General features: G+C 59.1%; 1 protein-coding gene across 1 annotated transcript; it reads right to left on the bottom strand.

Moving 5' to 3' along the window:
• Positions 1-6,976: 6,976 nt before the first annotated feature.
• Positions 6,977-9,998, bottom strand: ANKRD33 (ankyrin repeat domain 33). Its single transcript, XM_034793073.1, has 3 exons — positions 9,878-9,998; positions 8,960-9,100; positions 6,977-7,755 (listed from the first exon to the last, which is right to left on the bottom strand). Exons 1-3 carry the CDS (start codon positions 9,996-9,998, stop codon positions 6,977-6,979), a joined length of 1,041 nt encoding a protein of 346 aa, XP_034648964.1.
• Positions 9,999-16,065: the final 6,067 nt, after the last annotated feature.

Genomic DNA, 16,065 nt, shown 5'->3' with positions numbered 1-16,065 from the left:
GGCCTAACCGCAATGTCTCTGGAGCTTCCCTACAGCGACGGACTTGTGAGGCTGGCTGGCATGGCTGGCAGGGCTCTGTGGGGACCGGAAACAGCACTTCCCCTTTCGCCTTTTTTAATTCATTCTTCTGGGTCATTCTCAGAGTGATCTGATTCTCCCTCTTCCTCTCTCCTGTCCAGCCGCAGGCCTCCCACCAGCTGCTTCTTCCTGGCCTCTTAACTCCTCCATTTGGGTAAGGAGAAGGGGGCCAGCTGCACCTGGACTGGCATCACGTGCTGCTTTGTAACAGAGTCACCGGGTCCCACACTGCTTTCTCACTCCCGGGTGAACCTGGAGCAGCTCTGCTTAACTCCATGGAGCGAGTTGTGGTAGCGAGAGGGCAATCAGGCCCCAATGTAGACACAAAACGATGTCACCTCCACAGCAGCGTCCTGAGCTCACACCATTAAATCTGAGTTAAAGATGTTTACCTGCAAGCTACATGCCATGAGGTCCTGGCTCCTAGTTCTCTCCTACAGCCACTCCCAGAGCTGGGAATAGAACCCAGGCATCCTGCCTCCCAGTACCCACTAGACCTTAATTGCTCCCAGAACTAGGAACAGAACCCAGGTGTCCTGCACTTAGACCCACATAACTAAAACTTTGATGCATCAATTGTTTGGCCCCATCCCCTCATTTTTACAGATTGCTGAAGCTATTCCGGGAGATTTCCCCTCCCCAACGTGACATAATGTTATTAATTATATCGTACCTATTAAAATCTCCCGGATTGCTTTCAATAGTTGATTCCCGTAGACTCCTGGCCAAGCCTACCTGTGACCTAAACAGCAGGTTTAAAAAACTGGAATGAAACACAAATGGCCCAAATTTTAAACTTTGTCTGTGAAAGTTTCTTGCCTGTTTTAACCAGGGGGAGCTTTCAGTCCCATTGCAGGTGGGGGGTGGGGATTTTTTGGAGCCGGACTCCCTGGAACGGGAAATAAACCGTTTCAGTCTGATTCGGAGGGGGCAGCTGCTGTGCTGAGGGGGAAAGGAAGGCTGGGCTTGCAGGGTGCCTGCCCCGTTTCCCTAATCACATTAACTAGCTTTGTTCCTACTCGGAAATCCCAGCGGCCTGGTGGGGATTCAGCGCCCCCAGGGATCGCTCCATGTTCTGTCACACCTCTGCTCAACTTGGAGCACTCAGGCAGTCCCAGGGAGGTCCCCGGGGCGGCTCGCTGGCTAACGGGAAGCACATGCGTCAGCGTCTGCAGAACTGAGGACCTCTGGCTAGAAGACCCAAAGGGAATGGGGTGGGAAGGTTCAGACAGTGAGAAAGGACACCACAGTCTGGGCGTCTTTCGGAAGAAATTCTTAATCCAGTTCTAAACAGCCAGACGCTGGAGCTGACCCCCCTCCTCCACGCAGCCCCCTAGGAGAGAGGAGGTTGGCTCTTATATTAGCTCCACTGGTTTATTCTTTAAAAGGCCGAGTTGGGGGGAGGGAGTGTGGTTAACTCATTGCTTGCTGGAGGAATATTAAAAGGAGGCATTGGACCCACAGCCACAGACAGTCCAGCGCTGTACTGCAATGGGACGGAGGCATGCGTGGAGCTCCCCAGGGACGTGGCCACTCAGACACAGCTGTAGTGAGACTAGAGCTCGGACCATCCTGCACAGAAAGCACAGGCCCCTGCCACCTGAGCTAAAGGAGAATCTCCCTACAGAGCCCATGACACACAGTCGGTGGAGCATTGCACAGATACGGGGTTTTATGCTTCCTTTGAAGTGGCTGTCTGAGACAAACGGGTGCCAGACGGGACACACTTCTGAGGTGCTCTTGCTGGGTTTAAGTGGGTGAGGTTTGTGAAACAGATGTTTGGAACATGGGAACAGAGACAGCAGGTTCCTGGCACTGCAAAGAGAAAGGCTGCTGCAGCGACAAAAGACTGTGGGACAATACGCCATGCCTCTGAAGATGTCAAAGCACTTCACAGATACCCATTAGCTAATCTTACAATCCCCATGCTGTAGGTAATCATCTCCACAGTACAAGATGGGGAAACCGAGGCACCAGGGGGGTTGCTTGTTTCAGTGGTCGCCGACATCAGCAGAGATTGGGCGCAGGACTTCTGGGTTCTGTCGACATCTCCTGCTTGAACCGTTCTAGTTCTAACACACACATTGAAAACACACCTAAGACACACTCCTCCCAGAACAGGCACTCAACCCACGGCTGCAACCCCAAGATTGTATTGATTCTCAGAGCCATGAACACAACCCAAGAGGCCTGAGGGCGAGGCCACGTCTCTAAGTGCTACAGCACACGCCCTCCAGGAAACCAACCCTGCACCACAACCCTTCATCTGGGCAGCTGGGGCCCGGCAACTCCAGATCTGCCAACGGAGAAGCCCACAAACTAAAGCAAAAATACGACGACCGTTCCTATGAAAGCATTGTGAGCGTGCAATGGCAGGTTGGAAACTGCAGCAGGACAGGGCCTTGGTGCAAGATTTCTGCTACCCTCTGCCTCCAAAACCAGCCTCTCTTTTGGAGACTCTCCCTCTGCTGATAGAAGTATGGGGACTGTGACACACATTGGAGCAGTGGAAAGCAGAGATGCACACACACACTAGTCAGTTCACGGTTAAAATCCCCCCCAAAGCCCGATAAATTCCCCTTCTGGCTCTTACAAAGGCAGCACTTGTGCAGCAAAAATCCAAGCATGCCCCAGACGCTCCTGTTCTCGCCGATGCCTTGCGCTCCCTTCCCCCGCCCGCCGTGAGAACAAGGCTAGCTGCACGTGCAGAGCCGTTATTCGCCTGCTCCATGTGCCGTCCGCCCCCAGCCCATATGTGTGCGGAACCAGCGAGCTGGCAAAGGAAGGAAACAACACAGGGAGGAACCTGAGAATTAGCCAAGGGAGGAAGGGGAGCAGCGCGAGCCGCTCTCCCCATGTCCATAGGCCCGTCCCTCAAAATGCTGCACCAAAGGTCAGTTAGAGCCTCATGACACCCCTGTCCCATCACTGACAGGCAGCCACCTCTGGGGAGGACCACAGCAGCTGTGTAGCATCCACACAGCTGCAATACTCAAAACCAGCAACCGAACCCCCAAGGGGCTATTTAGTGAGGCAGGCAGGAGACCCTAGGGATCTTAGGGTACACACGCCTCAGGGCAGAGACAGCCTGAACAGCACCCAAATCCAGGCCCACAGTGCTCTGAGCACCTGGCCTTTTACCCCTCCCCCAACAACGGCTGGGAGCTGGTGTACTGTGGGTGGGGCGCCCTGGTTAGAGGCACCTGGAGTAAATGGGAGGGCAGCAACATGCTTGAACTGATGGCAAGGCTCCGCACGGCGGGCTGAGTTCCTGGCCTTGCTGAAGCCACTGCCTGGCTGACTCTGGGCCAGACAGAAAACCGCCGGCCCTGCCCTGAGATAACGTTCTAGCGCAAGCTCCCAACCCAGTAACTGCTGCAGGGCGCTGGGCGTGGAGCTGAGGGTTAGCCAGGGCCCCCGGCTCTCCTGCTCTCACATTGCGAGGGCTGAGACCAACGGGTCCCGGGAGCCCCTCAATGGTTCTTTGGCCCTTTTGTTTACAATGCAGTAACCCGGCTTTATTGGGGTCTCTAGACGCCGGACAAGCTTTTACTGCGTCATTGCTTCTGTCTCTCAGTTCTAACGTGCTCATCTCCAGGGTCCCAGAGCTCGGAGAGTGGCCCCCACTGCGGGATCAGCAGGTGCGCGCGGACACGGGCGAGTTGTGAAGATGCTGTATTTTACCTGCAGCTCGGGGGATGAGACGTGACTAGGCAGCTCCAACTGGATGTAACGCGACCGGGGCCTGCAGGACTCAATTGCAACATAAATGGTTGCGGGAGGAGACAACATATTTAGTGATTCCAGCAGGGGGCTGGCAGCCAGGACTCCTGGGTTCTGTTCCCAGCTCTGGGAGGGGAGTGGGGTCAGAGCAGGGGGCCGGGAGCCAGGACTCCTGGGTTCAGTTCCCAGCTCTGGGAGGGGAGTGGGGTCAGAGCAGGGGGCCGGGAGCTAGGACTCCTGGGTTCAGTTCCCAGCTCTGGGAGGTGTCCGAGTGGGCCCAGAGCAGCTGGCCAGGGCAGTGCAGGTGAGTCACCCCCAGTTCCTTCCAGCTTGTGTCTGTTTCAGACCCCGAGAGACCAGGCTTCTTAGAGGCCTTGCCAGAGTAGCTCCAGCCCCTGGGCTTTGTCCCATATGTGATCTGGCATCAGGCCACAGCTCAGTGGGGTTAAGCCAGCTACATCCAGACTGCAGAGGGGTGGGGATTTATCCCATCGGCCACACCAGAAATCTGACTTGCTTGGGCAAAGCCAGTTCTAGGACTGGCAGGCATCCTGGGACAGCACTGCCCACCTCCAGCTGGGGCGGGGGGCTCTGAGTGCTGCTCCAGGAGGGGGAGTATTGATTTGCCCACTCCTCTCCTGTCCCTGGGGCTGCCCAATCCTCGCTGCTCACGGCCCAGGCCGTTGGTTCATTTTAACTGAACTCCGTTTAGGGGAGAGTCCAAGAGGGGGGCGATCCTGGGTAACTACACAGCACCTGATCTGAGCTGGGACCCCATAGCAGGAACCCCTCTCCACTCCTGGCCCGGCCTGGTGGCAGGAGGTGTGTTCCCATCCCACCTTGATGCCAGGCGCTGTGTGTAGGGGACAATGCGCCAAGCGCAGCACGTCCCCGCTCCCTTAACCTGGCCATGCCACGAGGCTGGAACCGGCGCGAGTGCCCCCCAGGTGCTGTTCCTGCCAGAGCTTGTTGGCACTGGGTGTGGGGAGCAGGGACCCATGTGGTCTGCTGCAGCTGGCTGCTCACAGGAGCTGCTGTTGCACTCGCACTAAGCACCATCTTGCCAACCCTCCCCTGCTGCTGCGTGAGGAATGCACTGACAGGGGTAGCGTGGCCGGTTGAAGCTACGCTGGGTCGGGCTGTATCACCACTGGGAACGGTGCCTCCGAGGAGCACCCCTGGGCGGGTGATTCAGTAGAGCCGTGGTTCTCAACAAGGCCGTGGGCAGGTTTCAGGGGGTCTGCCAGTGTTAGACTCGCAGGGGCCCTGGGAAGATCCCCCGGCACCTCGAGAGGGCTATGGACTGTCCTGGCTGTAGTTCAGTTGCCGTCATTACAGTCTGGGTCCCTATATGCCCTCTGCAGTTTGAACCGGGTGTGAGGTCATCCTGCCTGGAGCTGTTGCGCTGTGCTGCTCCCCAGAGGTGGCTGCATTTCCACCGTATGGTGAAGTGACTCTGGGAACTAGGCTCAATAGGTGTCCTTTATGTTAGCTGACACGAGGCTCTGCCTGTCAGGTGCACCAGGATCGTGTGAGATGAACGGGAGCCATCTCTTGCCAGAGCTGCTGGGAGCTGTGCTGATCTGTCTGCAGAGTGAGCGCTAACTTGGCTTTTTCACACCCCTTGCACTGATGGGATGTTTAATTCAGCAAAGCAGCAAATGGGAATCGCAGCAGCCCCCAGAGCACTGGAGGAACCAGGACTCCTGGGTTCTGTTTTCAGATGTAGGAAGGCAGTGTGGTCTAGGGGTTAGAACAAGGTGACTGGCAAAACCCCCAAGTTCTGTTCCCAGCTCTGGGAGGGGAGTGGGGTCAAGCAGTTAGAGCAGGGGGGGCTGGGACTCCTGGGTTCTGTTCCCAGCTCTGGGAGGGGAGTGGGGTCAAGCAGTTAGAGCAGGGGGGCTGGGACTCCTGGGTTCTGTTCCCAGCTCTGCGAGGGGAGTGGGGTCCCATGATTACAGAAGGGGACCTGGCGCTCCTGGGTTGTATCAGCTCTGCCACTGATGGTATGACCTTGGGCAGGACACTCGACTTCTCTGCGGCTCCGTGAGTAACAGGGGAGTTAGGAAGTTTAATACCCACCAGCACGTGGGTCCCCCTGGACGGAAGACAGTGGTGAAAAGAGCACAAGGCATCATCATCCCTAGCGGTTGGTATATTCATAAACGCTGATTTCCTGGCCACCACTTTCAGTTTAATTTAAACAATCGTGTTCTGTGAAATCACAGCCAGATGAGGACCTAAACAATAGGGGGAGGGGTCAGAAATTCACCCCCTTCTGGAATATTCCTGATTGTTTCCTTCCTCTGTTACAAACCGGGAGCTCCCTGGCCCTAGGACCCAAAGGGGCTGAGCGCCGGGGCTGGGAGAATGTCGGTACCGTGCGCTGCCGGCTCCACCGCTAGGTGGCGTCCTCGGCAGCCACGTCCCGGCACTTTGTGCGTTACACGAAGTAAAACGTCTCCGACGCCAACGTTATGGAAATGATGTAGAACCCCCATCCCCCGCTCGCCCTTCCCACGCCCCAGCCCCCGGGCAGCTGCCTCCTTGGGCCAAACATCGGACTCCGCAGGAGTTCAAGTCTTTGGCCTTTTTCCACCCCCGTTTTGTCGCTCCCAGTTATTTCCGGCCCGGGGGCAGCAGGAGCGCTACGTGTGAGCTGGAGCAGCTGTTCCTGCAGCACAGCGAGCGGTGACTAAAGGCGGGAAGTTCATAACATAAAGTGCTAGTTCTGGGCATCAGCCCTGGGTACCGGGTGGAGGTAACAGGGAACGGGGCGACTGGGAAGGGCCCCAAGGGATTCTGGGTAACAGGCTGGGGCAGTGGGGCTGGGCAGGGCCCGGGGGGTGGGTAACAGACCGGGCCCTAAGGCTGGGCAGGGCCCTGCGGGGCACTGGGGCTNACAGACCGGGCCCTAAGGCTGGGCAGGGCCCTGCGGGGCACTGGGGCTGGGGGATGTCGGTGGGGTTTAGCTGATCGTTCACATGCAGTTTGAAGCTCCCCATGTCTCTTTCTCACTGCTGAGCCCACCGGCCGTTCTCTGATCTGCCCCTTGGTGAAATGCCCTTTCAGAGCAGGGCAGCCCCCCAAACAGCAGACAGGCGAGCGTGTCCTTGAGGCATCCCTGGGGCCTGACCCCCATGGCCAGCTGCCATCCTAGGAGCACCCCCCGCCCCTATGACTTCTTCCCTTTGCTCGTCTTCGTTTTCGTCGGCGTCTCCTTCTGCTTCTCCTCCGCCTCAGCCGCTTTCTTCTTCTCCTCCTTCAGTTCCTTGTACTTCCACTTGGGCAGCTCCAGCGTGTTCTTGTTTTTCCGCGACCGCGGCGGCTTCTCCGGGCGGGCCGGGGGGAAGGTGGCCTTGACCAGTTTGATTTTGGGGATGTGGCCCCCGGGGACGACGCTGTTCCTGCGCAGTAGCCGCAGGGGGAGGAAGCTCAGCATGCCGGAGGGGCTCCGGTACGGGACCAGGACGCGGGTCTCTGACACAGCCTGGCCGTTGCAGGAGGACGAGTCGAGCTCGGACTTGGCATCAGGATCCGGCGTGTACTCCTTGAGGATCTCCGGCACTGACAGCCTCTGCTTGCCCACCTCGGGGGGGCTCCCGGGGCAGATGGTTTGGCACGCCGTAGCCACAAAGGGGCTGGCCAGGCATGTGGTCATCCGGACCATGTGGTCCATCACCCCGTCCGCCTCGGGGTCATGCGGGAGGTTGATGCTGAAGGTGGAGCAGATCTTATCCAACAGCCTCTTGCGCCTGGATTTAGTGGCCAGTGCCTTGGCCACCAACTCGGGCAGTGCCGGCCACTCGGGCCGATACTGGTCACTGAACTGCTCGGCTCGGGGCCGCTGCAGGATGCTCCGGATCTGCACAATGGTCTCGAAGCGCCCAGTCAGACCTGCCCACTCCCGGGCTGTCTTCCTCCGGACCGGATCCACCGCTGTCAGGTCAGCCCCTGAGACCACAGGGAGTAAAGAAAGGGCCCGTTATAAAAGTGAACCCCTTGGTTGCGTAGCTGCAAGTGGCTTGGGTCAGGGCACGAGAGCAGGCCTGTTCCAAACGGCCTCATCACAGACTTTGTGGATGGGAAAACGGTTTTAGAACAAAATTGAAGGAGGCAGTGTGATCTAGCGGACAGGCTGGGCTACGCTCCTAGCTTGGCCGCTGGCCTGCTGAGCAATGACGGGCAAGTCGCGGCACCACTCTGCCTCAGTTTCCCCATCTGTAAAATTAGGGTTAATGAGACGGGCCAGCTTTGTAAAGTGTTTTGAGATCTGCTGATGGAGCATTGAATGAGCACTGGATGGCAGCAGAGAACAAGGAGCAAGGCACTGCTGGGCCCCAGGGCTCGGATCTAACCCGTCACTTGTGTTCCCTGCGTTGAACGAGCACCCGGGAAGAGGTCGTGGGCCCGTCTACGCTGCAGTTGAAGGTGTGATTGCAGCGAGTGTAGACGGACCCACGTTAGCGGTAAGCTAGCTAGCGCAGGTCCCAGTGGGTCTGAAGCTGGGGCAGCACACTCTGCGAGCAGAATCAAGGTCCAAGCTTCCATGCTATTGGTACCTACGCTAAAGCTTGCTCACTCGTGTACCTCTCCAAAAGCAGCGTGGCTGTCCTCGCTCGGGCGCTGAGCCCCACCCCACGCCGTGGGTTTCAGAGCCCGGGCTCCAGCCTGAACCCGAACAGCTACACTGTTGATTTAGCCCCGTAGCTTGAGCCCAGGTCAGTACAGCCAGGCTCTGACACTCATGGCCGCAGGGGGGTTTTGGTGTACACGTAACCTAAATAGCTAGTAGAGGTCAACCCTGTGCACCTGCCCTGGGAATAACCTTGACTGGCTACGCTGAGGTCAGTCAGCGTCTTGTCTCACTCAGATTTCACACGGCGAGAGCGATCCATGTGAACCCACCTTCTGGCTGCGAAGATGTAGCCTAGGAAACCAGTGTATTTGACCCAGGTGGAAATCCTAGGGCAGCCGAAGCAGTTGTCAGTTTTAACGTGAGTGAGCCGGCCAAGGTCACCCCTACGTGGGGGGCTGAGCTAACGCATATTAAATGGCCTCCTCTTTACTGGGATTTTCAAATGAGTCAAAAAACTCTTTTCCCCTAAGCTCTGCCCTTGCGCAGCAATTCCCTGAGACACCCGAGAAAGCCACACACCTGCCAGGAGCAGTGCGGTGACGCACTCCTTCCGCCCCTGCACTGCCGCCTTCATGAGCGCCGTCAGGCCCCGCACGTCCCGCTTCTCGATCTCCACCATGGGGTAGTAGTTCAGGAGATAGTTAACTACCGTGATGTGTCCTTGACAGGCAGGGAGAGAGAAGCTGCATTAGAATTGCAGAACATAACAAGAAATGAGTATTTAGCGCCCACTCGCTGAAGGCTGCGTGCATTAGCGGTGTGACTGGGGCGGTGTCCATGAAGGCCCCAGGGCGGTGCTTACAGGGGAGTGAACCAGAGTGATCATGCACGTGTTTGACTTTTTAAAATCCTAGGAAATGAAATGCATCAGCCCCTCTGCAGGCAAACCAGGAAAGAATCCAAGCGTGCAGCTTCCTACAGCTGGGTGAAACCTGGGTCACGTTTTCCTCCCATTTACCTTAGTAAGATCCTGCTTCTCTTCCCCCCGTACTGGGGTGTAGATTGGGAGTAGCCAAGCTGAAGTTAGTAGAATTATTCTGGCTTCGGGAGAGGAGAATCAGGCCCTAAATGTGCAACGTAATGGGCCAGATCCTCAGTCGGTGTCAATCACTGTAGCTTCACTGACTTCTGTGGAGCTCTGGTCGTTGACAGCAGCTCAGGAACTGGTCCAACATACAGCACCGCTCAGGCAGGGGCTGCTCTGAGCCCAAGGGGACATTGTTATAGGAACCATAACTTTGGAATTAAATGACTTAATGGTTTTAAAACTGCTATTGTAAAGAGGCCTGCCTTTGTAATAACCTGTGGAACTCACTGCTGCAGGATAACTGGACATTGCCTATTTGACTGCCCTCTAATTTCAGTGAGCGTTCCATGCCCTTGTACTCTGGGGAGCTCCTGTGTGCAGCTCCAGCACCGGCACACCGCAGCTCCTACCTGCTTGAGCAGCGATCATGAGGGCCGTGTTCCCGTCGTTATCCTGGTGATTGATGTCTATGTAGGGGCATTTGCTCAGCAGGGTCACGATGTCCACAAAGCCCTTGAAGCAGGCCACCATGAGCCCATTCTGGGGAGGAGCATTCAGAACCAGTGTGTCAGTGAACGCCAGCGTCTTCCCCTCCGTACCCCCGCCCCGCCCAGCCCCGCATGGCACTTGCCCCTCTAGCAGAGCCTCACCTACCCTCTCCCGTGCTGCCAAAGTGCATGCTGGGAAAATGGTTTGTAGCACGAGAGAAGTTACAGGGCTGGGCTCTGATGCTGAGAACCAACAGGATCCGAGGTAAAGGGGCAGACCAAGGGTCCATCCAGTCTGCCTCCGGGCTGTGCCGGACTGGTGTGTCTAATCCCCGTCTCCCGCCGCCAGTGCTGGGAACCCTTTCTGCCCCTCCCACGATGCACCTGGCCAGGACATGGGGTTGGCTCCAGCCTTGACAGGGAGACGGTGCAGAGTGGGGGCTAGGAGCCAGGGGAGCCGCAGGGTCGGTCTGTGTCCAGCCGCCTCACTAGGAATCCTCTTGCTAGTCATTCCGGTCTCCCCCGAGGGGCTACATGCCCACGGCACGGGAATGCTTACCCTCCCGTTGATATCCAGCTCCGTGACCTCCTCCCGGCTCACCCTACGCGCCAGCGTCTCCTGCAGCAGCGTGGCGTTGTTCCTGGCACAGCACTGGTAGAAGGTGAGCACCTGCCCACCGTCCGCGGCTGGGGCGGGCTCGTAGCAGGGGTAGACGGAGTCGTCGGAGAGGATGCTGCTGGTGTCAGAGAGCTCTGCCTCCTCCGTCTCCTCCTCCTCCTCGTAGTGCAGCTCTGGGTCGGAGGCATCCAGGCTGGTCTTCCAGGTCTGCAGCACGCTCTCCTCCACTGCTGTCATCTGTCACGCAGCCCATTCAGAGCGAGGAGAGCCTGGCACGGCACCACCTGCCCACCCTGCTCCAGGAACCTCTGGGCGCCCCTCACCCCTGGGTGAGGACTCTGCAATGCAAGCCTAGGTCAGTGAGGCTGGGCCAGGCCCAGACCCCCTACCCGTGCCCAGGGACCGGTCTCTCTGTGGTGAGGCTGGGGGAGCCCTGGCTTCTCTGGGCCACTTGCAGGGGCAGCGGGACTGACAGGTGCTCAAGGCTGATCTTGGCACATGGCTCCATTCGCCCTCGAGACCAAACTGGGATTAGACCCCCCACCCCCGAGCAGCTCACCGAGGCTGGGACCCAGGTGCAGAGCTGGCCGTAAAACCATCACCCGGGAGCCGCGGAGGCTGGGGGCAGTTCGGGAGCTTTGGGGATGCAGAACAGGGCCCCGCGCCCAGCCTCTGGGCCATGTGCCATGGGGGGACCCAGCCGGGCAGGGGGGAACCTGTGGGCCCCTCCCCAACTGCCCCTTCCATTGGCATCTCTTAACCCAGATTCCTCTCCTGCTAGGGGTGGGCGAGGAGGGAGTGTCGCTGTGCCCAGGTCCCAGCAGGCTGGGCCACTACCCAGCTGGCTAGCGGCGCTGCCCCCAGCCCAGGGCTAACTCTCTGTGCCCCAAAGTCCTGCGTCTGTCCCGTACACTGCTAGTGGCACAGAGACCCTTTGCTGCCCCACGTGTCCAGCTCTGAAAACACCTGCTTGTCAGTTTGAATTAAACAGAGGAGGGAGAACGGGGGGGGGGGGCTCACGCTTCTCCCCGCCCCCCGTCCTAGCCCCACGCAGGAGAACATGGCAGCTGCAAAGCCCATTCCCAGGCAGAGCTGGGGCCAAGTCCAGCACTGAAGGGGTAAATTAAATCCCAGGGCCAGGTCCCCTCCCTGCTGGGGCAGGGGAGCAGACACCAGACCACCAGGTCCGAAGCCCCCAGGCCCCGCCCGGGAAGTTGGCAGAGCGTGCGATGGCCCTGCACCCATCTTGCTGCATTTCTCTGTGTGTCTGTAACGGGATCACTCGTGACCGCTGCAGCCGAGCTGCCCCGGCATTTCTGGGACTGTTCTGGGCACCCATGCCCAGAGCTCTAGTGAGGTGGGGGGAATGGGGGACAAAGGGAGCCCTGGACCCCTCGCTAGCACAGCCCTGACATGAACCAGCCTGGAGGGAAGAGGGGAAGCCGACTCTGAGCCGCCCCTTGGCCCGTGCAGTCCAGCGTTCTCTGCCTGGGGGCAGCCTGGTTCTCTGCTGCCTTCCCTCGCACCCCAGCCCTATGTGTGACCGGCTCACGGCAGCCCTTGCTCTAATCACCCCCTCTACGCCCACCCTGGAGCACGCTGGAAGGACACACTTCTTTTCACGGTGCACCACTAGCCTACGGCACTCCCTGCCACAAGTCCCGAGCAGGGTGCAAGGGGAGGGCTGGCAGCTAGCGGGCTGACACCCACCGCTCCCGTATTATCTGGGAAATAAAACCCCGATGGGGTTAGCTTCCTGCCTACCTGGCCATTAGTGTCTCCTGCCCCTTCCCTGATGCACCTGTTGCCGGTCCCTGCAGGCTGGGGGATGCTGCTGCTCGGGTCTGGTCCAGCGAAGCTTCGGAAATCCCTGGAAATACTGAGCCAGTGTTCGCCTCTCGGCCCCGGCACGGAGAAATCTCTTCTCTCCCTCCCAGGGCTTATCCGGGGACACTCAGCTCTTCCACCTCCGTCCCTGGCCCTCTGGGTTTCAGCGCTGCTCCAGCTGGGCAGAGACGTTCCCTGAGACACTCAGGCCTAGGGAACCTTTTCCCGTCTTTCCCCTCCCCAAGGGAAAGCGGGTTCTGCCCCGGGCTCCCGAGCGGTGACAGCTGGCACATTGCTGGGGGCTTAGCCGGCCAAGGCATCTTAATTTAAACTGTTACTTAAAACGGCTCTGGCCGCCCTGAGCAGGATCAGGCAGGCGTGTGTGGGATTTGATGTCCTTAGCCAGAGAAGGGGGTGCTGGGAGCCACCACACTCTCCTTGGTGTGTTTTCACACTCGCCTCGCTCGGAGAGCAGGACACCGCGACCCAGCTCAGAGCTCCGGGGGCCGAAGGAGAAAGTGCCTGGGGCGTGCAACTTGGAGCTTTCTTTGCACGTGCCGTGCAAACCGCTGAGCAGATGCACAATGGGTCGCTTGTACAGGGAAGTATCAGATCTGCACAATTGCACCTGCAAATGAAACACCCGGGTGCAGTTGCGTTTCCTGCCTGGGCCACTGAACCCAGCTCACCTGCTTTGGGCCAGACTGACCAAGGACCCTAAAGAGCAGCGCTGCTGGCCAGGCCCCGCCTCCCGAAGGAAACCAGCGGCTCCTCCTTCCTCTTGCTTTTGAAAAGTGTTTGTTTCCCAAATGAAGGGGCCGGGGCGGCTCGTGGGGTCCCAGCAGAGGGTGGGTCCCACAGCAGCTGTTAGTTCAACTCCAGCATGGGTCAGACTGGAAGCTGTGACCCTTGCATGGCTAAGTGGGCCTTGTGTGTGACACGAGTCAGGTGGGTCTCAGTCCAGACCCGAGCAGACAGGTGTCTCCGCAGTTGAGGCCACTGTCCCACTGGGAGTTACTGAGTCCCTTTGCTGGGGGCCTTGGGGGTGAAGCTAAAGGGGGAGCAGGCCCGGGACACAAGACTCAGGGGCAGGCTGAGCTGGGGGCAGGGCAGGGTGTGGGGAGCTGGTCCTGCTGCTGCGCTGCTGCGGGGTGAAGGCTCCAAGGCCCCACTGACAGCCTCTGGGTCGCTTCCTCCCCTGACCCGCTCTGCTGGGTGTGTCTCCATGGGGAAGGCACGGAGGTGAGTCTTGGGCTAGCAAAGGGAGCCGGAGTGTGAGCCCTGGGGCCTCCTATCCGCCCACAGCGCATCCCTGCCCCATGTGCACGGCTACCCCTTGCCACTGGACCCCCATCCTGGCTGGGAGAGGAGCGGGACCTACTGGCAAGTGTGGCCACCAGCCCCACGCCAAGCCCTGGGGATTTGGGGGCCCCCAAATGGTGCCTGGGGCCATGTCCACTCCCTAGGGCACTGGGCGGGCTGAGGAGACCTGGGGCCGATGCTGCAGCTCTCACAGTCGTCCCTGAGTGCCCGGAGCAGCAGGAGCCCTCGGCAGCCGTTACGTAAGCCTGGCTGCTGCCGCCCTGAGCCGCCCGGTCCGGGCGCAGGAGCCTGGTCCCCGCGTGACGTCGGCCCCTGTCCTGCCTGCCACGTGCCGCCGTCAGGCCTCTATCTAACCTTCCCCAGCCCTCTTATCACAAGACAAGGCCTGGAGCGGCTTTAGGGCTTACAGGGGTTATCGCAGGGAGCCGCGCGTTATAATCTGTCCTGGCTGCAGACAGGAGCCTCTGAGCAGGTTATGTCACAGCAGAGACCTTGGGATGCCTGGCCTGGCCTCGCCACAGCCCACAGGTGCATTTGCTTAGTATAGCTCCAGCAGCACTTGCCCTCTGCCCCGCCTTCTCCCGCGGCCATTGCTGGGCGCTCTGCAGGGCCCAGCGCCAGTGGGGAGGGAGGCCAGGGGTTGTGTCTGTGCAGCACCTGACATGACACAGCTGTAGTCTGGACACTGCTGCAGAGCGAGGCAGGCTGGCGGGGCCCCGGGCAGGGACTCGGGAGATGTGGATCTGAGTCTCAGCACTGCCACGGACTCGCTGTGTGGCTTTCGTGGCTCCCGCGTCCGTACCCAGGGGATGATAACGCTTCCTGCCTCTGTCTCTTCTATTGGGATTGCAAATCCCGTGTGTTTGGCCTGGCGTCTCTGCAACGGGAACGGGTGATAAAACACCACAATGTCCCAAAGAGAAGCAAGCCCTTTGCTGTTCCAATTGTATTGTGTGCTGCCAACAGTGGCCACAAGGGGCTGCCACAGGACACGGCCAGAGAGCCGGTTTGCCAGCGGATTGATTATTAACGTGGAGCTGGTGGCTGGATAATACGCAGCCAATGCGTGACTTGTTTGTCCTTCCCGCTTGTCATGAACGTCAAACCAGCTTGCAACGAGAGACTCTCGGCAGGCGGGCTGGGCACTTCCCTACTCCATCACCTCGCTCCTTTACCGCAGATACAAACATGCTGGGCCTGAAACATTTGCTGCCTTGTTACAATCAAATGGCTCTTTGATTTCAAACGCTGTCCCAGTCCCTGCTGTGGGGTAGGGGCAGGGCTTCGGGGCATGTGCCTCCTGTCTGTGCTGGGCCGTGTGGAGAAGTCACTCACGCCCCCCTTGGCCTTTATGCCCCACACAAAGATGGTGGTGGTGGTTTGGGATTTGTATTGCGGGAACGGCCAGTCATGGCCCAGGGCCCCATCGTCCTAGGTGCTGTAAAAACAGAACAAAGGGATGGCCCCTGCCCCACAGAGCTTCCCATCTGCTCGATGAAGAGGGAAGTCAAGTCACGGGGGGAAGGGGGCCAAATTGCTCGTTGTCATTTGGGGGCCCGTGATGCGCTGACTCTGTGGGCCTCGGTCCAGGGCTCAGCACACAAGTCTCCATGTTGCAGTTTGGAGAGAAACCAGGGGCAGAGACTGAGCTCCCCTCCCCGCCCCAGCGGGACGTGATGGCTGGACAGTGGGGGGACCTGGAGAGAGCCATGAATAACCCCCCTTCGGCCCCTGCTGGCGGGTGACGTTCAGCCCCTAGCAGGGCTCCGCCCATCACACTGGAGTGGGGGGGGGGGGCCTAAGAGGCATGTGATGAGGAGAATTGCGGGGCCTTCGTTAGCCGGGCGGAGGCGGTGCACCCAGGCCTGCTCTACCAACTTGCGTATTTCAGATAAACTAAGAGCCAGTGGTGGTAGTGATAGAACTCACAGCAGCCGCTAGGTGGCGCCATCGGTTGTATTCTCCCAGCGCTCAGGGGCCCCAGTCCTGGCCCCTTGTGCCAGGAGCTGTACAAACACGGAACAGGCAGATGGTCCCTGCCCCAAGGAGCTGACACAGAGGCCAAACATCGGGGGGTTGCACCAATGTCACTCTCTGAGGGTAGCTCATGACATCAGTGATTTCCCCCGGTAATGTCCCCGTGAGCTGCACTAGTGCAAGCCCGGGCTCTGCTTTAGGGGTGTGCATCGGAGCGACCCACCCATGGAAACGTCCTGCGCCAGGAGAATTCCTCTGGTGGTGTTTGGAGCAGACGGGCTTGGCGCAGGCTGCAGCAGGGGAAGAGGAATGGTTCTTAGGGATAGTTTCATCTGACCCTTGGCCTTTGGAGCAAAGCCCGGCA

Source organism: Trachemys scripta, chromosome 16, assembly GCF_013100865.1.
Source record: "Trachemys scripta elegans isolate TJP31775 chromosome 16, CAS_Tse_1.0, whole genome shotgun sequence".
Lineage (NCBI taxonomy): Eukaryota > Metazoa > Chordata > Testudines > Emydidae > Trachemys > Trachemys scripta.
The sequence above is the reverse complement of the archived record's forward strand: the minus strand, read 5'-3'. Positions and strand labels throughout refer to the sequence as shown.

Excerpts from the sequence above, each read along its gene's own strand:
- ANKRD33 (XM_034793073.1), bottom strand. The coding sequence starts at position 9,998 with ATGGTGGCCTGCTTCAAGGGCTTTGTGGACATCGTGACCCTGCTGAGC. Across the intron at positions 9,101-9,877 it reads CATGATCGCTGCTCAAGCAG|GACACATCACGGTAGTTAAC; the intron begins GTAGGAGCTGCG and ends CTGCCTGTCAAG. Across the intron at positions 7,756-8,959 it reads CACCGCACTGCTCCTGGCAG|GGGCTGACCTGACAGCGGTG; the intron begins GTGTGTGGCTTT and ends CTGTGGTCTCAG.